Source organism: Lutjanus erythropterus, chromosome 16, assembly GCF_056507025.1.
Source record: "Lutjanus erythropterus isolate fLutEry1 chromosome 16, fLutEry1.hap2, whole genome shotgun sequence".
Lineage (NCBI taxonomy): Eukaryota > Metazoa > Chordata > Actinopteri > Lutjaniformes > Lutjanidae > Lutjanus > Lutjanus erythropterus.
Genome location: NC_139332.1, coordinates 17549426 through 17574268, shown reverse-complemented (window position 1 = coordinate 17574268; position 24843 = coordinate 17549426). Strand labels below are relative to the sequence as shown.

Below are 24843 nucleotides of genomic sequence, written 5' to 3'. Positions count from 1 at the left end.
ACTAAATGTAAGGTGAATAAAATTGAAATATTACCTCATCCATGAACATGATTTCAGCCGTCAGCTATAGTGGTTGTTTGAAAGTGACGAAAACAACTCAGATGATCCTAAGTCACTTCATGGTGTCATCAAACATCTTTTGTTACTGTTTTAATGGGACAGAGACGGCAGAAAAGCGGCAGAAATTACATATTGTACCTTTAAAGGATGCCCATGTTAAACAGATCTACAGATGTGTGTCCTTTCTTTTAATGCAGCTAAATCAGAAATAAACTGTTTTTTATTAAGACAACTGTGTCTTTGTAGAAAAGGTTTTAGGACATTTTTCAATGCTTCAGCAGCTAAAAAAAGTGACAACTAAGGACATACTGAGGACAAACTGTAAGCACCTTACAGGTGGAGCAGGACAGGCGAGCTCTTCAGAGGCACTGAGTGTCACTGAGAGATACGGACACTCCACTTTAAAACCTGTCACCTCTTTTCATTCAACACAGCCAATTTCTGATGAATGAAAACGGCGGGAAGGGTAACTTCACCTTCACCTGATCCTTCTGGAAAAAAGAAGGTGCTTTTCACCCAGGAAAAAGTCAGAGAACAAAAGAGCCGAGAGACTGCAGCCTACAGCTGTTAACCACCGTGGAGGAGGTCACATTGTGGGAAATATGCTGGATGTTTAATTTGAATTGTCCAAAGAAACAGAACAGCCTGCTGCCTGAAATGAGCGGATTCACGTCCTCAACGCCAAAGAGGATAGAAGCTCTACCTCCTGCATTATAAATAAAACAGTAACAACAAGAGAAAAAGTGCAGGAGAAACTTGCGGCGTATAATTCAAAGAGAATAACACGTTCTCTCCATTTTATGTCTCGACTGGATGAATACTGACTCAAGAATTCAGTCTTGTTCAGCCAATATCAGGTGGTGTTTTTTTCTGTCGTGTTTTAAAGTCCAGCTGAATTTAATTGTATGTTTTTGACTTCAAATCACATGCTCTGCCTGTCTCCGTTGACAAAAAAAACTGAACTTGAAAGGTAGAAATGAATCATTTATATGTTTTGATTTCATGATGGGGCCCCAGAGGGTCATTTAACAACACTTACTGCTGTTTTGAAGCTACTTTCAAAATCATCAAAGACTCCTCTAACCACATAGATGAAAAAAAAAAAAAATCTTTTGCATGATAAAAACGATTTTTAACCAGGGCTCCCAAGATGTGCCTCTTCTTCAAGGAAAATCTAATTAAAAAATGTTATTTTCGGTTATATTTGTCTATACTAATGTTACTTTCAACTATTTTACATGTTCATACAAAATAGTGCATTGCTATTTGGTGCAAAAAGAGCAATAGTACATGAGAGGTACTAACATCTTTCTGCACCTTAGCTTGATTAATGAGCAACCAAACACAAGAAAAACACACAGCTAACTTGGGTAGCTACTTAGCCTGTCAGTTGCATTAAACAAACAAAAAAAATTACTTGCTAATGTCTAATTTTGTAAATTTAGTTACTGGTGTCATTTTCACTGAACCAACTGACAGCATCAAACACTGTATGAGCCTCCAGTAAATTTGTTTACTTCCCTGCTAAGGTTCAGCCTGCAACTGTCAATCAAGACATCTGTAACTTAATCAAGGTAACGTGTGTTTCCTGCTAACCACTGCTGACTAGTTGCTATAACTTCTGGGAAAACATGGGATATGTTGTATACATGAGAGAGTGAGGAGGGAATTCGGTGAATGTGATTAAACATAACGTGAATAAAACTTTAATATTACCTGGTTCATGAACATGACTTCTGCCTGTGTCATGTCATTTAGATTTCATCAGCTATTATGTACACCTCCCATGAACATACACCACTTCATGACGTCATCAAACCACTGTTTTAATGTGACAGAGGCCCACAGTGGCAGAAATTACATAATGCGAGTTTAAGTTTAAATTTAAATGTATAACTTGATGTAGTGGTGGATTTCAGGCCCTTGCGGCTGAAATGAGCATTACAATAACAAAACTGCCAAAACGTTTTTTCCAGCTGTTTTCCCGGTTTAAGGAACATAGAGAGGAATTAAGGGACATAGAAAGATTATTGGCAACTTTTTCCTCACCTGTTTCCGAGTCAGAACACAGGAGCGAAACCAATTTAGATCAGACTTACACAATGGATCCCTAGATTTTTTTTTTTTTCTCACTTGTCTCTCAGGGCTTCTGTTAAAAAGAGAAAGCTAGCTAACTGTGATTTTTAGCTATAGTTTAAAACACAAGTTTGTATATTCTGAAAGAAATAATAACACATTCTTCTTCTCATAAATGAAAAGTTGCATTCATAAGTAATAAGACACATACACACATTCAGGGGTTTTGTCTGTACAGCTAGTAACTGTTCGCAAACTTTATTTACCTATTACTGAGTAACTGATATCACTGAGTCAGTTCACTGACTTTATGACTCTTCTCTTTGTGTGTCACTGTTACACTTTATTGTTTTAGTATTTAATATTGGCTAGATTTGGCCAGAAATGTGGAGCAATGTTTCTCAAACTCTGAGTAAAGGCAGATATATGGAGACGAGATACATGATTACCACACTGTAGTTCATTCTGTGGACAGACACATCAGACACCAAGGACTTTTGAAAAGGTCAGAGAATCAGAAGTGAGGGTCAACTTCACACAAAAAGCAACAAAAACAAATTCAGCAAATTTTGTGTCCTCAGTGTGTTCTGAATGAGAGAAAAAAGTCTTTTGGAATCATATGAAAGGAAAGTTTTGATATGACCCTCCAAAAAGTTCCTTTTAACACAGGCAGTGTGAGAGAAAAGGCGTGAACCTCACACAAATTACAACAGAAAATCTGGTAAATGTGTATTATTCATGAAAGTCTCCTCCATAGCATTTAGAAAGTTCTGTGAGAAGCAAGAGGTGGTTCAAATGTGTGTATTAATTATACCCTGGTGCTACATTTGTGCTATCTAAAATGATAATTCTTTTAATTAAATCATAATCACTCTATTTGTATACTTGTACACAAAGCAACATAATTAGGCACTAATTCATTTAAATGTTGCCACTGATTAACATAAATTTAAAACAAATTTATTTAAAGGTAGAAATTTGAGTGGTTTGTAAATATATCAGAAAAATAGTTGCATATTGAGTCTCATTCCCAGGATGTCAAATACTGACATGTAGGGTTGGTAAAGCGCCCCGAACACAGCAAAATAATGAGAAAATAAGAAAATGCAGGCAGCCAGAGTCACTGCAGATTCATCCACCACCACACACTAGTGGGTCATAAGTGGTGATTAAAAAAGATTATGTTTGAATGAATCCACACATTTTTTTTTTTTAAAGGAAAGCCTTGCACATCATGCCTTTAAAATATAACTTACAAACGCATGTGAGCATAAATGTGAACATGAACTTAAACATGTTAGTTTTTAAACTCGTTTCATTACGAAGATACTTCAAGAAAACAAACTTCCCACTCCAGGTTTCATGTAAACAGTTTCTGGTTGATGGTGAACAGCACTGAACCCTTTGTGTGGACATCAGACAAGAAGACATACATTCATTTTTTAACATGGGTGTTAATGGGAAATTGCAGCATCATCTATTTCACTACTTTTCAAAATTTCCCCCACTCGGATTTCTTAAGACTTTTGATATGTTATAAATTACATTTATGAGACTAAAACAGTTGAAAGAGTTTCTGTTACAGTATGTTGTATGACGTCTGCACTACCAGGGACTTACTGATTTATTTATCAATGCACTGCTGGTATTAAACCTGAAATGTACCAGGAGCTGTGTCCACAAGGGGGCGGTAGAGCCCATTATATTTTTAGTTTTTACATGCATCCTGGCAACACTAAAGGAAAACCCTCTGACTCTTTTCTTGGCCTTGCTGTTTTTGTTTGCTTTGTTCATATTGGCTCTGTCCATCTTTAGAACACAATACTGCACACTTTGTTGTATCATCTATTTATTGAGGATTAGAAACATGAAAAACATACCAAAAAGCCTGTGAAAACATGAAATCATCTTACACACTGAATAGCAAAAAAGATTTATATAAACCATTGATATCACTAAGGCTACTGTAATAAACCTCTATGAAACCTTTATGAGCTACGTCCTCAGCAGACGCTGACGTTGGCACCATGCTAGGAGAGCATGTTCACATGTAGTGGGTCATTTTGTGCTTGTGTGAGCAGTAACCTGAGCTTTGAGAGGTTGTTATTTACACCGAGGTGACTATGCAGTGTTTTATGTGTGCATTTTTGTGCATCCATGTCTGGGTTTGCGAGAGTGCGGTTTGTAGAGCCGTCCCAGTTCTTGTTTTTATGGCTCCATGAACTCAGCCAGGTGGTGTGCTCGTCCTCTGGGAATAAATGTGGGGAGGCAGGGCGCAGAGATAGATGATAGATGGATGGATAAATGATCTATAAATTGCTAATAAAAGAGTTAGAGCCTTGATACATTAGATTATGACAGATGTTTGTGCGTTTGAATGTGTGGATGCCAGTCTGGCTTGGTGGGTGGAGGCCCGGTCAGGAGAGCGGTGGCAGGGATCGGGTGCTGACCGGGCTGCACTTCATCCTGGATGGTGACGGAGGCGGCTGGGTGAGGTGAGGGGAGGAGGGGGATGGACGCATGTGTCCACTGTGGTACTCTCTCCCAGTTCCCGAGCACTCTTGCAACCGACCTCTGGGGCGGCGTAACTGAGGCGGGGTGGAGGCGGAGGAGGGCATGCATTTGTAGTGGGAGGGAGAGTGGTGGGAGGGTGGATGGCAGGAGGGGGAAGAGTAGCACCCAGGTGCAGAGTGGCGACTGGGTGATGGGTGGCGGCCAGGTGAGGAGTGGCAGCCAGGCGAGAACTGCCTCCCGGACAAGGGTTCACGGTGGCTGGGCGTGTGCTCCTTGGCGTGTTTGGGTGACTTAGGCACCTTGGGCGACTTGGGCGTCTTGGGTGTCTTGGGTGTTTTGGGCGATTTGGGTGATTTGGGTATGGGATGAGAGGAGGAGTAAGAAATGGTGCTGTGAATGGGATGGGCTTGGGCAGGAGTGATGGGGTCTCCATTGTTGGCAACCTTGTAGAGGAAGACGTCATACTGAAGGGGCGGGCTGGTCTCTGCATGGAGCTTGGCCTCTTTGGGGAGGAGTACTTCCAGGCCAATAGTGACTCCATCCTGATGTGGAAATATGGTAAGTAGAGAAGGATGTAACAATGTAGGGACATTCACAGAGGCAAAAATGATGAAATAAGTGGTGGAGGCAATATTCAGATTGTTTACTTAAATGGATAGTTTGGATTATTTAAAGGGGGGGTCATGTGAGGTACTCATCAATAGTGAGTGAATTAGCTACAGTGGATGTTGGACAGCATGCTCTCAGCTTGGAGAAGCAGAGAGGAGTACCTGCACAGAAACTAAGCAATGTTCTGCTGTAGACAGGGTCAGCAACAAAACGTATTTTAGCCACTTAAAAAGGGTCCACCTGAAAAACTTAACATCAGGTCAAGTGTATGTTATATTCAGAAAATTTTCACTGCTTCACTTTGCTATCAGGCAGCCTTTTCTCAAAGGATACCACTATTAGATAAGTCAAATATCCAACCAACCAAACTCCACAGGCAAATACTGTAATTTTACCTCACAAAATACTCCAGTTGCTGGTCTACCGCTGCCTCAATCTGTTAGCTAAGCACTTTCCAATCTTGGTCCTTGGGCCCCTCTGCCCTACACGATTTAGATGTTTCCCTGCTCCAACACACCTGAGTCAAATGATCAGGTCATGATCAGGCTTCAGCAGAGGCTTGATAATAAGTTGAGTATTTGAATCAGGTGTGTTGGAGCAGGGAAACATCTAAAACAAGTTAAGTTTTTCAGGTGGACCCTTTTTAAGTGGCTAAAATACGTTTTGTTGGTGACCCTATCCACAGCAGTACTTTGCTTAGCTACCTACACCAATACTCCTCTCTCCTTCTCCAAACAGGGGGTGTGGCCATCACCATCTACTGTAGGTAATAAACTGGCCATGGATAAGGACCTCATACAAAACCACTTCGAATGGTTTGAACTATCCCTTTAAGTAAAAGTAGAGTAGTAGTAGAAAATACCACAAAATACTCCACTACAAGTGAGTACTACAAGTCCTGAATTCAAAATCTTGCTGATGATGTAATTTCCAGCTAGTGCAAGTGTTAAGAGCTTATTTAACTTAAGAAGTAGGAGAATTTCTCAGCCAATAATGGAATAATGGAATAATTCATCCTTCACTTTATCACAAACATTCACAATCAAAATCACAAAATTTGGGTGAGACACATGTAGTGGAGTCATCAGTATAATATTTGGAAACATACACGGGGTGTGTCATTACACTGTCATAACCATGTCATGATACCTTGACATGTCATAGAGGAGTCCTTATGAATATTTAAGAATGTTGCCATTAAATGCCATTCGGTCAAGTATCTTCAATTTGTACTTTAGTACAGTACATGAGTAGATGTACTTAGTTACATTCCACCACTGATAAAAGTTATGTAAAGACATACAGGCATGGATGAATTATGAGACAATGGGCCCCTGGGCACAGACATCTAATCTGATTTTTTTACCCACACAGCACTGACATGGAGTATATTTAGTATAATAATATCTAACTCTAGCTGCTAAATGCTCTACTGTTACAGAAACTTCCTGACTTGAATTGTTTGGTAACCATAGTGATTAGAGTTAGGATTTGGGGAGAGGGGAGTTCCAAGTCAATATTACAATCCTAGCTTAATATAAGAAATGTCACAAGCATCTTAACTTCATAATTAACTCTCCTAATTTTAGGATAACCTTTATGATAACCTAACTTTCACTTTTCCACCTGTAGTGTTCGCTAATAGGAGCTAACAGTAACTAACAGCAGTGTTCGGTAATGTGTTTAATCCGTATGGCTGCTTTTTTATTTGTATTTTAGAGCCTTTTTTTGCTGAAAGCAGGTTCCTGCTGCAGTCAAAGTTGATGCCATGAGAGCTGGGAGAGCAAAAAAAAAAGACAGAAAAGCTGGGGCTGGAAGACCAAAAAATAGCTGAAAAATGCAATGAAATAAAGATGTGATTCATTGTTAATGTTAAAATATTGATTTAAGTCACTTTAACCATAACTTTTAAGGTTCAGGAGCATATATATCACTGACACACCTCTCCACAGACAAAAGGCTCTACAAATGTTACAGGAAGAAACCTGCATACAGATTATATTTTCTGAAAGCATAACTACAAATTGTAATAAAAAAATCATGATGAAAAAAAATCTGGTCTCTACTTTTGACTGCGTACTGTGACTTTCCAACACGCCAGGCAGTAACCTCCTTGGGCCTGTGCCCAGTAGGCCCTTTCAGTAATCCATCCATGGATACAGGACAGATGAATGATCAGCATTAGACACACAGAAATAAAACAAGACAACAAATGACAGATAAATATGAAAGAATATAAATATATGATCATTAGTGAGATGGCCGGTGTGAAAACATGTAAAATGCAAGAGCTTAAGTAAAGATTAAGGGAGAAGTTGGATTTGTGGAATAAAATAAATAGTGATTTGCAAAAAGTACAGATAAAATGGATACGAACAAAGAGCCCAGAACAGATATTTCAACATTAAAGACAGAAGAGGTGTAGATTTTACAATACAGTTACTGCTGTGGTCGCTTCTGTTCATGTTGGAGAGCTGTCCGCGGTGCTGAATGGGCACACGGCCGCCATTGTTTGTGTGGTGTAATCTGTGAGCAGCCTACTGTAGCACAAAAGCAGGGTCAGCCGTGCATTCAGTTATTATTAGCATGGGAGCAGTTGGGCATTAGTTAGCTTCATCATGAGCAGACATGCAGAGAAAGAGAAGAGAGAGGCTGGAGGGAAAGTAGAGCTCATAGCAACACACAGGGACAAGCTGGATAAAATTAAAAAGATTTATTCCAACAACTGTGAACTATAATCCTCCATGTATACCCAAAAAAGTACAAAAGAACCTCAAGTACATTAAAGTATTATAAATCACATTGAAAACCAAGACACAGCGTGTGTAATATATGTATATAGATTCAAATATCAACTCCAAGCAGTTACTTTGACCTCATGTAATCTAGACATATCCACTTATTAGCAATGTCAAACATGAATATTTCGCAAATACAGATTCACTTGATTTCCACTTACTTCTTTTGCAAATATTACGTTTTCAGACACTTTTCTTTGATAACACCAATGCATGCGGGCAGAGAGAGAGAGACAGTAAGGCGGGGCAGGCAGAGGTGAGGGGAGGGTTTGGGGAGAAACGGGAGAGGAGACAATGAAGGAGCGAGAGTTCATTGGCCAAAGACCAAGGCAGGGCATCAGTAGAGAGGAGAGTCAGTCATTAGTTGGTCCAAGCCAGAGATCTTAGTCCAGCGTAAGATGCAGATAGAGGAGAGGAAGGAGGCAGCGGTGCCACTATGTGATCGGCGTTGGCATGGCAGCCTTGTAAACAGGACAATTGTGCTTCTCAAGTTGTATCCTTAAATTCATGTTGTGCTTACTTTTGACTTCAGGCCAGATTGGTGTGTTTAAAATACACAGTGTGCACTTTTCAAGCTGTAAACAATGTTAGCCTATCATAACCATTTGTTGTTGTTTGTATGCGCGTAAAATATGATTCTCTTGCAGCACACTTTGCCAGATGATGACATTATACCAGGTTGTTCTGGAGCATGTTTACCTCAGCGTTTTCCTCTGTGTTGTTAGGGGTGTGGCCTTGGTCGTGGATGACAGAGGTCGGACGGTTGTTCTCGTGTTTGGGAGAGTGAGAGTTGAGGATGTTCATTGAGCCCTCCTCCTTGGGTTGTGGGGACTTTGCTGGGTCCTCCTGCTTCTGAGGCTCATCCTGCAGGGAAAGTGTGTGACTTTTTATACATTCCTGGCACTTACATATACAACACACATTGATTTACACACACGTGGAACACACAGGACATGTTCTGCAACCTTAAAGGAGCAATATGTCACACTCTAGTGTATAAAATGAGTACTGCAGTCTAAATACTGAGGTTGAACCCCAATTTCATATAGCGACTTGTCTCCTCCTGCCCACTCCTCCACAGACTCGAGGCTCAGGCAGGTTGCCTGCAGGCTGCAGGAACATCGATGTTACACAAACACAGGACGAGTGAAATATTATACTTTGACACTGACAAGCAACGACGAGTCCAAGTTGATCAGCTGTTCATAACCGTCAACTGTCTGCTGATGTAAAGTTAACCCTTTATCACAAAAACAAAAAACGGTTGCTCGGAAAATACACACGCTGGAGTTGGAGTTCAGTGACTGCCTGCCTTACTGCCAGCCAAACTCAATAAATCTAGTTATTATTTAAATCTTTAGAAATATCTATTCCATCTGAAAATTATTAATGACTTATTACGAGTAATTTAAGTGAAATAGGCAAACAAAAACAGATGTTCTGGGCTGGAATGGAAACTTCAAAGGAGAACATGCTGTAGTGTCGTCTGAGAAAGCAGTATTTTAACATAACATGTTTCCTTAATCTCTAATGACATATCATGGTCATTTTATGATTTAACACCATAAAGCATTGCTCATGCTGTATTTTCAGGCACTTTTGACAGGTTAAAGGTGAATGTAAACTAAAAACTGAAAAGAAGATTACATGCACTTCAGTAATGTTCAAAGCAAAAACCTCCTTAGAGAGGATTTTTCTTGACCTGACACAGGTCACTGTATGGCCTGATGCTGGACATGTATGCTTACGATCATGCCTCTGCATTAAAAAAAAAAAAAAAAAAAAAAAAAAATTGGACCTCTGACATTTAAAAGCCTGCATTGCGGACCATGTGTCTGCAGGGGCTTTTTAGCCTCCAGATCTGACATTTAGAGCATCCGGAAGTCACAGATACTCATCTATAACCACTGCCAGGAAATGCCAGTAGAGCTTAAAGAGCAGCGGCTTATATTAAAAAAAGCAAGTCACAATTTGCTCACTTGATTTAGCCCAGCCAAGTACGGGTAATGGAGTGAAAATGAATATATGATCCTGACAATCCATCATGTTCGCAGGGTGCATCTGTGTTGAATACAGTAAGCATTCAATTATGAGTGAGAGAGCTGTGCTGCTACAACTGCAGAACTATTGTGTCTGTGTATATCTGAATGTGTTGGTTTGTAAATGTTCAAACCATTGATTGATTGGCTTGTCACAGACATATGAAGGTCAGAGGCACAGCAGGCAGGAAGTAGGGCACCATCGATCTGTCACTCTGGCTAATGCTGGACAAAACTGGCTAAACACCCGGTGACGCCAGAAACAACAAGTTCAAAAAGCTTAAAGTCATAGGAGCAATATGCCTTTGTTCTGTCAGAAAGGTTAGGATCACACTTTATTTTACAGTGCACTAATAAGGCATAACCAGCCGTACTTGTAGACAAAAACTACAAATAATATGTTTTTTGTCAGCAGCCAGTATTAGACCCTTGTTAGACTTTATTAGAGGGTAATTAGGGACACGTTACAACTGTACTGTAAACTAAAGTGAAATCACAGATCTGCTATTTCCCCAATTAAAACAATATATGAACCAGATCTACCAAGTCCAAACTTGTAGAGGTAAAGGAATATTTTGCTATTGGTGTATGCAGAGACTTTTTGTATGGGACAGTTCTGGTGAAATATATCCCTAATTACCTCCTAATAATGTCTAGGGTCTAACTGTGGAAAATAATATACCTTAGTTTACAGTACAGTTCTGTTGTAATGTTTCCTTTATTACCCTCTATTAAAGTCTAATAAAGGTCTAATAAAGGGTCTAATATTGTCTCATAAAGAAAATATTTCTAGTTTTTGTCTAACTTGATACAAAATATGGCTTATTATGACTTATTAGTGTACTGGAAAATAAAGTTCGACCAAGGTTAATTATGGTTAATCTCTGTTTACAGCTGCCTCTATAAACAACAATCTCCATTTTTATTGACCACGCATCAATAACCTTATGTACTGTGTTGGTTTAGTAACCCAGTAGGCGAGTATGACTGATGAATACCAAACAGGGCCACACATAAATCTGCCTGCAAACACAAACTCCCACTACACACAAACATGGATAGAAATTAATCAATGCATACACATTCATATTCAGGGACACACACACATGCTGCTACGGAATGAAAACAGAAGCACCACATGCACAACCTTTGGAAGAGAATTTGGTAGATAAAGGGGAAACCTGCTGCACAGGGACCCTAAAATGGCTGTCTGAGCTTTATGGGCACAGGAGCGAAGCCAGCAGTTGAAACAAAATGGAGGCTCAGTTTCCTGATTGAGCTTTTCAGGAAACTGCAGAGGCACCGGTAAGAGAGGCGGCAAATTTGGGAACTTGCTATTTATTCACACAGTGACGACTACATAACACCTTTGGTTGCAGGAAGCCTTGCAGGAGGTGATTAATCATTTCACCTACAGCGCACGTGGTACTGAGATGCAGGAACAGTTTGTGGAAGTGAGGTTTGCAGCAAAAAGGAGAGCCAAAATCTGGCGTCTAGCGGTTGCACAGTGGGTAAGTTCAAAGCAAAGGCAGGGAGGGAAACTGCTGCAGGCAATGTGGACGTTTCCGCTCTGCTTACCTGGAAGTGGTTATAAGGGTTTCTGGGTTTATATTCCCAGGTATAGCTGGTTGTTGATGGCCTCTGAGGGGATTGGTGAGTGTAAAAATCATTAAAAACACACATACTGTACATTCACAACTGTTGGTGGAAATCCCAGTGAGAGTTTTCTGATATAAATGGGCACCAAGGTTAGGTAAACGTGTGCATAACACTACAAGCTTAAAGGGATAGTTGGGAGTATTTGAAGTGGGACTGTATGAGGTATTTATCGATAGTGCATAAGCTGCGGTAGATGCCAGTCAGTCAGTTTGGAGAAGTCATTCTGGAGAGTTTTCACTGCTTTCCTTTACCATCAGATTGCCTTTTCTGATGGGAAGCCACCTCCATGTAAGCCAAATATTGCTCCCTCCAAACAAATAAACTGGAGAAAGTGTTGCTTGGCTTATAGAAAACCACTTTTCCATCAGAAAAGGCTGTCTAACGGCAAAGTAAAGCTGTGAAAATATTCTAAATGTAGTGTACACAGAGCCTAAAATTGACTTTTTTTTTGGTGGGCCTTTTTTAAGTGATTAAAATATCTTTTATTGCTGATGCTGTCTACAGCAGTACATTGCATAGCTTCCATGCTGGTGCCCCTCTCTGCTTCTCCACACTGGGGGTCACCATCTACTGTAGTTAATAGAGTGATTATCAACAACTACCTCATACAACCCCTCATCAAATAATCCAAACTGTCATGAACTATCATGAAATAAGTAGTTGGTATTAAAGTTGGTAGTTCGTAGATCAGAACTGAAAGGTGGTCATGCACAGAACCAGAAAGAGACAGACCCTGCAAGATACAAAAATCAAACCACCATGCAAGCTGGCAGAGAGAAAACATAGGAGAAGACATTATGAACAAAGAGGTTAATAGATGGAGGTTATGACAGAAAGAAATCCTAGATGCAAATGGCGGCATGGAAAGTCTTAAATAAAGAAGATGAATGGAAGGAGAGAAAAAGGAGAATAAACATGAGGAGAACTGGGGCGTACCTGACAGATAATGTTGTCATAGTACGCCAGGTTGTGAGTGTGAGCTTGGGGAGCAGGCGGAGGGGTGTCACACAGTTTCCTTACATTTGGCTGCGAGCCGTCGGCTGTTGTGGAAACAGAGAGGCCGTCCGTCTGTGGCTCGGTGCTCTGTGGGCGGTACTTACTGCAGGAGGGCAAAGAGAGAGAGAGATTTGTGTGATAAATATTTGCAGTCTTTCTTTTTTTAGCATTCTTTGTATCTGTTTCTCTCCGGGTCCACATTCTCCTACATCGTTCTGCACAGTGTGAAACTGGGGTTAAAATACCTGGTAGACACACACACACACACATCACACACAAAAATATATTATCACAGTCTAAGTAAATAATTCAGCGGATTCTGAAGGGAATTAGATCAAACTAAAGACTACACTGACAAATCTGATTTGATTAGATGGATTTTTCTCACTGTTCACTGCTTGTCTTCCTCCATTTAACTCCATTCTGTCTTGCTGTTCCTACGCTTCATTTAACATATGATTTAAAATGGCAGATGCTATTAACACCCAGGAATCAGTATGCTATTTGTGGAAATAGCCTTGTGACTATTTACACCCACATGGCAGAGTCGAGCCACAATCTTTTCCAAAACCTAAACAGTAGTATTATTACCTAAACTTAATCAAGTAGTTTAGTTGCAGACACCTAACCAAACTGCAATGGAAAACTGAAAATACTAACACCCAACTGAGAATTGGCACATCCCAACTATTTAGCTACTCAGACCCAATGGCCTTAGTTTAGCTGTAAAGAGCAACAGATTGTCTGTAGATGAGAGGTTATGGTGGATTAGCGACTTAGATACTGGTCTCTCCTGGGGGAGACTGGCATTTCAGTCTAATGTAAAATTGGAAGTCACTGTTAACTTTTAATTTTTAGACTTAGTTGACTTATTACTTATATGTTTAAATCATTATTTTCAGCTTTCATTCACAGTCTGGTTAGAATTGGGCAACACAACTACTTGGCTAGGTTTACACAACAAAACTACTTATTTACTATTTATTTGCTACTTACTTATAAGGTTAGGCTTGGCTAGGTTTAGGAAAAGATCATGGTGTATCTCTGTCATGCAGGTGCAGCCAGTATGGCTATTTACACTCTGGGTGCAAATAGCATAGTTGGCTATGAGCACCTGGGTACTCATCTCTGCCATGCTAGACTATATACACCTGGGTGTAGATAGCCACATTGTCTATTCCACCCTGGGTGTAAATAGTCACATTGGCTATTCCACCTCAGGTGTATCTGCCAAGTAATAATGACAAAAACTGAAATCAATCATAAAAGAAAATCTATAGGTTGACTAAGTCCAAAACTTATAAGACATTATGGTTTGGACTGGAACCCTGGTCTCCTGTATTGAAGTCCATTCGTCCATCACTCATATTTGTGGCTCTTTCAAGCTTAACTATGGGTCTGGGTGTAAATAGCTGAAAAACTGGACTGTTGACTGTTGTCACCTGGGTACAAATAGTTTTAGCAGTCATTAGGTTATAAAGTCTTAACAGGAATTAGATTGGCACAGATATAGTCACAGCTGCCTCTCTCAGCACCCACCACATGAAGTGTAACTCACACCACATATTTTTACATCCTCACCTCCCAGTCACACACACACACACACACACACCTGCGTTTGCGAAGGCGCTTGTTCTCATTCTTGAGGCGATGCAGCCTCTTGGCAAAGAATACGATGATCATGAAGAGGAGGATGAGCACCAGGGAGGCCACTCCCACCACCACACACATGACCTGGAACTCTGTGACCGCCCAATCACAGCGCGTTCCTTTGTTCCAGATGTAGTCCTGCACATTGCACCTGGATGCAAAGCAACAGAATATTGACCTTACTGATCAATGTAAGACTTTGAGCTTGTCATTTTTGTGATCAGAAAAATAGCGCTAGACATCAGCTAACAATGGTCCTCTCTCCTGACATGGTGTTTAAAAAACCCAAGAGGTTTAATACAAGGGTGTACCCGCCGCACTAGCTATTTACCACATTTATAGCTACATCATGTAAGCCAGAGTAAGGAGTATAAAGTGGTACTCAGAGCTGATGACATGGTGTCCTGAGGTCTGTCCAGCAAAGCACGGATTCGGCCTACAGCCTAGCCTTTAATGAGATCAAAGGATCAGGACACGTGCGTGCATCTGTGTGTGTATCTTCTCCATATTCCTGTCTTTCTCCGAGCAATTGCATGCGAGTGTTTGAACGTGTGTTTGAAGTGTCCCTGGCATGAGCGAGTGGGTGTACGTGTGTGTGTGTATGCTGTTACTCAGCAGGTATGGTGAGATGAGCAACAGTTTACCTCCGAGCTTACGCTGAGACTGCTGGATGGGACAGATGGTGCTATCAAGGCGTACGGTCTGTGAATGTGTTTGTATTTGTGCATGAGGGGTGTGCGTGTTCATGTGTGTCCCTCCCTGACCTTACTGTATTGTCCTCTTCCTTATACTTTCTATGTGTGTCTATATCAGCTGTCTTCACCAGCCAATGAGCACACACATACACTCTTTACCCCTGCCCCCAAAACTGAGCTAATCCTTTGGCGACCCTGCTGTGATCTTGACGAATCCTCATGACACATTAAGCCAACCTTCTATCTATGTGCGTGTCTGAAGTGTCCTAAATCTTTTCTTTTGTATTGGAGAGGGAACATATTGGAAATCACCCCAACTAGACAAATTAAAAAGGGGAAAAGGGCCTGGCAAACCCCAAACCTTCCTGCTGCCATTCATATACTGCACATATGCATTTGTACCAGTTTTACTCTAAAAAGTTATTGCCTGCTTCTAAATGCTACTAAACATGATTAAATATGATGAAAATATGAAGACTGTAGTCTGCCTTACAATTAAGCCAAAGACAACAAACCTGCCAGTGCAGTTTATCTGTAAAATGATCTACTTGCACAATGTAGTGTGACATATAACCATGTTAGAAGCTGCACGTCTGTTTATTTCCTGTCAACGCTATGAGAACATTATGTTACGCTACAGACTGTAATTTTTCATCGGAGAAGCAGTGGGGAGAAATGGCATACATGGTACAGCCAGAATGTTTCAACCAAACCAGAGTTAGTGATTGCTGAAGCAGTGGAAAGACAAGGCCAGATGTTTTTAGTTAGTTTGATTTTGTTTCTGTTGCATTTGAATGAGAATGACAATGCTAGCTAGTTAGCTAAACTTGCTAATGGTTATCCAAGACACTGAGGTGATTATCAAATTGCTCAAAAACACTATATAAGAAAACAAACAATAAATACTATTAACAGTATCCAACTGTGAAATCACTACATTTATAGGCAAAGGCAACACTGACAGGAAGTAAACAGAAGTGCAGCTCATAAAATGAATATACCTCACACACTGTGCAAGCAGAGGATAGTGTTTGTCTTTTTCTCACCTGCAGAAGACTCCCATTCCTGCCACCACGGTGCACACTCCTCCATTGAAGCAGAAATTGGGTTCAATGTCACACTGAGACACACAAACCCCAGGTCCAGAGCGCACAAAGCCCAACCTGCAGCCGTCAGTCCCCATGGCACCACCTAAGCCTAACCCATCACCCTTATCCAGCCCTGGCATGGGAGGAGCTGATAAGGAGGGTCCGCTATCCACTTTCGGCCTCATGTTGTCAGGGGCAGCAGGAGAACCAGCCAGGAGCGGATTCTCATCTTCCATGTCGGCCGGGGGCGAAGGGCTGGGCTCAAACTCCGGGGTCGCATCTAATGCAGAAAGGTCATCATCAGGGGACAGGTAGTCATAAAAGTCTGAAAGCGTCCATGCAGTAGGGTCCCCCCCTTTTTGCTTCTGGGGTTTTGGGGCTTTGGCCCAATCTAGAGCAATTTCAGAGGGCATAATATCCGGGGCAGGGCTGTGAAACTCCACGGTGATGACATCATCAGATAAGGGGTTCCCAGGCTGGTCTGGACCCGCCCCTCCAGCAGTGAGCTCTTCTCCCACAGGTGGGTCCTCTTCTACAAAATCTAGGTGGGCGTGTTTATGAGAATGGTGATGTTTGGTGGAGCTAAGCGGGAGTTTAGCCCCAAGCCCGAGCCCTGCTCCGATCAGGTGCTCCCTCTCTGCCGAGTCATCACTGAGCACCATCCTGGTGTTCAAGGCCTCCTTGTTGATAGATGATTGGTTGTGGTGATGATGGCGCCTGGCCAGTGAATGCCTCCCTGTCAGTCAGACACAAGAAAAGCATTACAGAGGCAATTTAGTGTTGTACTTCCATAAAGTTGAGTGATTAAACAAAGAATGGGCAAAGAATGGTGTGTTTCATTTGAAATGGGAAGTCAGAATTTCTGAGTTCCCAGTAGAAGATTTCAACTGGAACACCTCCTAAAGTTAGATTTCTGACTTAGAAAGCCAGAGGAACCTCACCAACCCCGACCACATAATCCAAGACGGCTGCTCTGCACATCAAAAGTAGTGAAAGCTGTACATTAGAACTCCTATCTTTTGTGTCTTACAACAGTACTGTCCAACTTTTATCTGTTGGAACTGGTTGCAACTACATGTTAAACAGGCAGTATTATAAATCTTTTCAGCTAACTCTTGGCAAGAAATGTTGAACTAGGGTATAACATGGGCTTTCCATTGAAAAAGTGGAGTCAAGCCTGAGGCGAGAGATAACCCTAAAGACATCATAAGGGTTCTGACATGACCAGGGTTCATAAAGCTGCTCCACTGAAAACATCGTACAGCTGTTTTCACAGGCTGAGTACTAGTCAACATGAATGGCTAACTGACTTTTATGTGTAAATCAATTGATTCCTTTAATAGAACTGTCAACACTGCAACAGTGCCAGAGCACTGTGGGAGTTTTGTCAGTTATATCAAGTGATCTTGTCTAAATGTAGACGACAGAATGATAAACAAAGGCTTGTATACACACACACACACACATTATATTTTTTTGTAAGATTGGATCTAATCCCAAGCACCCGACTCTGTTTTCTTTGATAAAGACTGTGGCCCGAGGATGAGACATTAATAATTTAAAGGGATCCCTACAGTATTCTGCAGAGATGCCTTAAGGCTGTACCAGGCTAGTTTTCTAGGAGAACACTGTTATGTCATCATATCCTTCTCCATAAATGCAGCTGAATTTGACAAAAGTAATAGATTAAAAACATTCAGTTTGTTAAAAATGTGACTCGTGATGTGTTTTCACGAGACAGCTGATTGGTGGAAAAGTTTGGTTAAGCACCCCCTCGCTGTAGTTCATGTTTAAGAGTGTTTAAGTGATTAATTGTCAAAGAAATCGGAACAAGAGCTGAAGACTGCCGTGTAATCAGACCATAGCGATGTGGGATTAGGCACATTGAGTGATTGACTAATGTGCTCTGTTGACTGAGACTGAGGATTAGATTAGGATTTAGAGGTATAGGATAGAGGCTGACTGGTCAAGCACTTCTCCTGTACTTGGCAATCTGCAGAGAGAGACGCACACACACACACACGGTCACAGAGGGAGGGAGACAGACAAAGACCAAGCAAGAGGACAGGAACTCTTAAAACCTATTAACATGCAGCAGGCCACTGATGGGCCAGTCATTACAAACTCATTCTGTACAACCAGACATTATTCAAACCCACAGAACTCTTTTAAATATGAGAGGAGACTCCAAAATTTCCAAAAATACCAAACTGGTTGGGCTGAATTTTGTGTTCCATTTGATGGAATGGTTTGGCCATGAGAGGATTAATTCTCATGTCTGTATGCTAAATGTGAAGATGCCAACAGTAACTAACAACTCAGCATCGGCCCCTTTGAATATAAATTTGAAAGAAAGAAAGAAAGAAAGAAAGAAAGAAAGAAAGAAAGAAAGAAAGAAAGAAAGAAAGAAAGACCCTGCTGTTGCACAAGTTTAGGAATATTTTTCCTGCACTGGAGGCAATATTCCCACAGTTGACTGAATCTCAAGGGCCCACTTCTTCACACTTTTCCATTGGCCCAATACATCTGCACAAACGGCCAAACTCAACCAAATAGCCTACTTGGCTGGCCGGCTTCTCTCCCCCTGCCACCCTGAAATCAGCGTGTCCAATGAGATCACTGCTTTCAGTGTCTGGCACTTCATTCAGAGCTAATACTAAAACCATCTGAACGTGCCTCGAGTCACGAAGACTGGTGGTGGCTGAGAAACCATGAGATTCACCTCACACACACAGACACACACACACACTGCAGTTGCCATGGTGAGATGTAAAGAGGTGCCATGTTGAAAGGAGGAGTGGAGCGAGGGAGTTGCAGTGGAAACAGAGAATCCAGTGTTCGCTCTCTCTGCCTCTTGTTTTTCAATCAATCAGCCAGCCAGTCAGTAAGTGTTGATATGCCAACTCCATCTCTGGGAAAACTGAGGCAGAATGAACTCCAAACGCTTCACAGTTTCTGAAAGAGATAGACATGCCCCGCCATGTGTAAACTGATTACAGCTGATTCAAATTTCATTTAAAGGTTCAATCTGCCAATTTGTTCCCTGTCGAGACTTAGATGCAGCATCCTGTTAGCAGCTGGCGGTCTTATAGCGATTACAAGATCGAAAGGGAACATGAAGAGATTACAAGAGCAAGACAGGCAAATTGAAAGCACGAGCCCCTGCTTAGCAATTTGATTTCCATTTTAGAAATGGTGTGATTTGTGCCTTTAACTGCTGCTCAACTTGTCACCTCACTCATCGCGCTGAGCATTTCACCATGGTAACAACTTCTACCTGAGGTCACTGGGATTGGCTATAGTGCAGATTCCTAGCAGCACCCAGATCAAGAAACAGTCTATTTCTATAGTTTTGCTCACAGCACATAACACCAAAATGAAAGAAAAGTTATCAAATGACGTACTTATTGGTATCACTTTAATGGTAATGGTATTGGCACTGGTACCAGAATATTTTAAACAATACACACCCCTAATAGGGATGCACTGGAATCTAGATACATTATTCAGGAAAGTACAGATAGTGCAATAGAAAATGATATTTCTTGCACTTTAAGTCGCTCATTATTATTCAGAAAAAAAAGTCAGCTCCATGATTACCTTGTCATAGTTTAAGAAAAAGGTTGATCACTGATCAGTCATTAATTTAGTGCACCAAGACTATTCATGTCAACTGAAAGATATTTCTAGGGCTGTCCCCTAATGATTGATTAAACAATTAGTTGGGGAGAAGAGTCTTACCTGACTACTTTACAATTTTACATTTACATTTATTTGTTATTTGCAATAATAAAAAAAAATGAATAGATAGATACAGATACAAATAATGACATTTCTGTGCACCTCCAGTAACTACCCATAATCACACACATAATCCCCTTCATTGGCACTTGAACAAGTAAAGGAGAAAGACTTTTACTACAACAACTTAACACACAGACCTGCAACATCCACCCATTAACCTGTGTGCATTTTAGTTTTTTCTAAACTATAAATAGTACTCTTCCTCCTCCCGTTGAATACCCTCTCTGTGAATAAGAGGGAGTCAGGGAGATGCTGATGATCTGATCCATGTTGACATATCATGAGCTTTCTGGGGCTACAGGGCAGATGGACCTCACAGTGTGCATCCACTCAGACAGTGGACACACACAAACACATGCACGCTCACATGACAGCGCGCCCAAGAGTCTGGATTTGATCCATATTGCTTTACATGGCTATCAAGGCCAAGCTGTGTTGTTACGTTTGTGCTCATGCATGGAATCATTTATATATAGGTTTTATAGAGAGCTGAAATGAACAGTCTGGGAATCAAATTTGTCTGTGTGATTTTGGGGCTGTGTAAAAGAAGTAGTTGACTTGGCAATCAAGACTTCAGGAAATTATTATCACCTATCACCTATTATATGAAATCTCATAGGCAAAATAATACATGATCTAGAAAATAATTGACAAAATAATCAATGGTGAAAAGAAGTTGCAGCTATGATCATTTATGACCTGTTATGAAAGCAAAATTCTGTGCATGAGTTTCAGCATGTGTTTAGGTCTGCCTCCCTGAAAAATTAAGTAATCATAGTTTAGTGAGTCCTACAGATTGACCACATGCTTTTATGGAATATTAAAGGAATATTAAGGCTATAGACCGGTGGTAATTGTAACACACTCAGTTACTACAGTCAGATACAAGCTAGAGTACTCTACACACGCTCAGCAAAATTTTCCCTGTGCCTGTGGAAAACAAGCATCTTGACAGAAGTTTTCAACAAAAAAAAATCTTTTGAAACATTAAAGTTATTTTTTTTTTATGTACTGTACTTTTCTTCTTCTGTCTAAGGTTTAGACGACTGCCAATTGAAATTTTTCATCATCAATTTTATCTCTGGTTATTGGTTGAAAATTAACATAAACAAACTATGTTACTATTGGTGTTGCTAGCTAGCAAATGAGAATTTATTGGCCAGTTGTTACATCGTGCTGATTGTAACACTGTGTAACTATTGCCCAGTATTGCATCCTGTTTGTCTGTGTTGACATAGTTATATGTTATGACATATCTTACTAAATTTGAATGAAAAATTACTTTTAACTCAGTTTTCAATCATTAAAATATAGTTAATTAGTTTGTTTAGTTTTATTAGTATAGCTGCCTATCTCGCACAAAATTAGGAATAAAATAACCTTATTAGATACTACAGCACTCATGGCCCAAGTGGGGCACAGAGTTATGCAGGGGTGGCATTAAGGACATGTGCACACATGCATACATTATTGTACAATTTCTCGTATCTATTCTAATTACAAACATTACAGAGGTAAATCGTCCTCACAATTACAACACAACAAAATGTGAGTTAGGAAGGAAAATGCAAACACAAAAAGTGTTACAATTGCCCCAAGTCTCCCCTATTTCCACTGTCGTCTGTGTTGTGGTTTTCCTTTTTAAATGCTTGGTCATGAAGAGAAAAAATACATCTTCTCACACTCATGTTCTGCCCACCAGACTGCCAATGAGATGAATGAAGATTTATGTATACATCTCTTGATCCTAATGAATCACATATCGATAGCCACGTGCTGCCTGGGGTTTCAAGAGTGAGAGACAGGGCGCCATGCGTGTAGGCCTATTTACCGGTCAATATGTCACAGTGTTAACGCCTGGTTACACATCGAGGGCGCGAGATGCGGCGGGAAAGGAGGGGGGGGGGGGGGGGGGGGGGGCAGCGCGTGCCCACGTGAACCCCGGCGACCCTCTGCGTGCACGAGCCACCCTGTTGCTGGGCAGCAGCGGCGGCGGCAGCAGCACTCATTTCTACATGTGCGAGATATTTTTACAGACAGACAGGGAGAGCAGAGGCTGTCAGATCCTCGTTCCCACACTGCCTGTCTCCGTGTCTCAAGGGATGGTCAGTAAAAGAGAAGCCGAAATGGGGGAGTGGTGCAGCGGCCCCGGTTGTCTCGGGCTTCCCCCTGGATGTCTGGAGGAATTCAGTCCATTAAGCGCAGTGAATAGGCCTGCTGTAGCCTGGCCACGGTGCACCTAATCCCGCCTTTGTCTGAGCCACGCACCGCCGCGGCGGAGTCGCAGCTGCAGCACAGAACTGTCAAATGTCTCTGTCTGATCATCTTTGGTCTTTACAAAGATGTATAATACTAGGGTTATAACATCTCTGGGCAATAAAAAAAAAAATTGATATACACGATGTAGATTATTTGTAAATTCTCAAATGGTGATATTTAAATATAGAATATGATACATTGCTCTAGATTAAACCCCCAAACAATATATAAAGTAGGACTGGGCGATATGGACAAAATCAAATATCACAATATTTTTTACCAAATATCTCTATATTGTGACAATATTGTAGGGATGACTGCTAGTGCATTTGCAAAACATTAACACACTAAGATTGTTTAACAATAATCATAATGTGGTAAATGGGAAAAGGCAAATAATAGACAGCTAAGAGTCTGGTAAGTTAAGAAAATGACATATTTTTGCTGTAATGTAGCCTTTAAAACCAGGAAATACAACACTTACCATTATATCTAGTCTCATATCATGATATCGGTATAATATCAATATATTGCCCAGCCCTACACCTCTTTTCTTCATACAGATGTACAGGGCTTATAACATTTAGAGCAAGTCAGTTACCTCTGTACTAAGTAGTTACAGAAGGTAGAGGTTTTTTTTTCTTTTACACTCTGAATAGATATGAGATCGGCTGCAAGACCACAGCCAATGGTTCAAGTGTCATTAATGACCAATACAGCAGATCTCAGCGGGAGAAAATATTCGATCATACAACTGCATCTGTCGACACAGCATAGTGACTGATTGTCAGTCTGTTGCATGCAATTTTGTTTAAAATGAGCACTATACTAATGCAAAATGCAATGTCTTATCAATGCCTTTAAATGATCAATGTCTATACAACTCAGTGTTGAAAACTGGCCAATCGATACCCAGCAGGTTACTATCAATAGTCTTGAAGAATTTCAGCGCTGACAATAAATAGATTATCAACCATTAATGCCCACATTATAAATGACAGCTGCGTTCACATGCCGCATACATGAACAATTGTATTTGTCATTTTCCATTTCCTGTCAATGCAGGTGTGATTTAATTCACGCTCAAACACACGCACATACACACACGCACACAGGCACAGGGTGGGACTCCGGTGGACTTACCGTGAGCAGACATGGGGATGATGACCATTGAGATGGTCAGCAGCACCTGCCAGGTCCCCAAACGACTGTCTCCGCACGCCATAGCGTAGTACACTATTCCCTTTGACACACTGATTGGTTCAAGCTGTGATCCTCGGTGCACCGGTCAGATCGTGGGGCTGTCCGTAGTCTACTATAATCCTCACAGCCGATCCTCCAAAGTTCAGATCTTGCCGGTTTTCGCCATGTCGCCGTTACCCTCCCTCACAGCTGCCGTGCGTGTGTGTGAACCGTTTTAACGGCGTGGGTTCGGTCCCATTGTACCGAGCGGGTGTCCTCTCTTCCACACCGCGGAGGGTCTGCAGAAGAGATGTTAATGAGCCGGTGAGTCCGTCTCTGCCTGCCTGCGCTCCGTTAAGCCTTTTTTCCTTTGGCTACTGATGAGCGGCGAAAGCGCGGCGCGGCGCAGAAAGACGAGGCACGGCGTGCGCGCACCGTGCGTTTGGGTGTCAAAGTGCCAGCACATACACACACACACACGGACACACACCCGAGGAAATGCTCGTCAGTGTCCAGCCTCAGTCTGCTGTTGTAGAACGGGGTTGAGTGGGGGATTTAAGCAGCGTCTGTTGTCACTGGAAGTCAATATGCTCCATTTTACACCACAGCTAATGTGTGTTCACATCAAGTCTCTCTGGGTTAGGGCTGGGCAATAATGGCTTATAAATAATAGTCTGTCTTGATATTTATAGGTTATGCCACAATACGCGATATATCTATGGACCTTCTCTCTAAAATAACCTATAAATAGTGAAAACATATTATATTATAGAATAAAACCACACTTTCAGAAATAAAGGTGCTAACTAGAACCATTAATGGTTCTTCGGCTTGTGCCCATCGGAGAACCCTTTGGTTCCTTACAAACCCTTTTCCCTTTGGGGTCCTTTCAGAGAGGTCTACCTAAAACCCAGTATAAAAGGTTATAGCTAGAACCATCTGTGCAAGGTTCCACCCAGAAACCCCTCTGGAGGTTCTGTCGAGAACCTTTCCACCTTCTGACTGTGCCAACATGAACCCACCCAGTGCATTCTACCGAGAACCTTTTTATATTTGAAGGGTTTTATCTACCACAAATTGAAGGTGCTCTACAGAGAACCTATTTATATACCAAAGGTTTTACCTAGAACCAGTCCAAGGGGTCTCCTGAGAACCATTTTATATTATGGTACAAACAGCCCTTGACAATTCTTTGATGAAAGAGTTTGTCAAGGATTTCAACAATTCTTGAAAAATTCTTTCTTCTTTCAAAGGGGTTTGTAATGGAACCTTCAGTTTTATAAAGAACCCTTGACCCTGATCCATTCTTCAAAAAAGGGATCTTCAGGAGGAAATGGTTCTGGGTAGAGAGTGTGCCCCTTAGGACCATACCTAGAAAAAATGAACATCAGTCAATCAGTCAAAAGACAAATAA

General features: G+C 41.2%; 1 protein-coding gene across 4 annotated transcripts; it reads right to left on the bottom strand.

Moving 5' to 3' along the window:
- Positions 1-3975: 3975 nt before the first annotated feature.
- LOC146312937 (uncharacterized) lies at positions 3976-23961 on the bottom strand. 4 transcript variants are annotated; one of them, XM_084739443.1, is made up of 7 exons: positions 23391-23961; positions 16143-16920; positions 14364-14552; positions 12776-12854; positions 11675-11737; positions 8757-8921; positions 3976-5192 (listed from the first exon to the last, which is right to left on the bottom strand). In XM_084739443.1, the coding sequence occupies exons 1-7, from the start codon at positions 23470-23472 to the stop codon at positions 4554-4556; spliced, it is 1995 nt and encodes a 664-aa protein (XP_084595569.1). In that variant the 5' UTR covers positions 23473-23961; the 3' UTR covers positions 3976-4553. The 4 variants fall into 4 exon arrangements, with proteins under 4 accessions (XP_084595569.1, XP_084595571.1, XP_084595570.1 ...); XM_084739445.1 differs by having other exon boundaries at positions 12692-12854; positions 23391-23960; XM_084739444.1 differs by lacking the exon at positions 11675-11737 and having other exon boundaries at positions 23391-23959.
- Positions 23962-24843: the final 882 nt, after the last annotated feature.

Coding starts and splice junctions, on each gene's coding strand:
- LOC146312937 (XM_084739445.1), bottom strand. CDS start 23,472: ATGGCGTGCGGAGACAGTCGTTTGGGGACCTGGCAGGTGCTGCTGACC. Junction 11,738..12,691: donor ATGACAACATTATCTGTCAG/GTACGCCCCAGT, acceptor CAATCCCCTCAG/AGGCCATCAACAACCAGCTA. Junction 5,193..8,756: donor ACACAGAGGAAAACGCTGAG/GTAAACATGCTC, acceptor TTTCCACATCAG/GATGGAGTCACTATTGGCCT.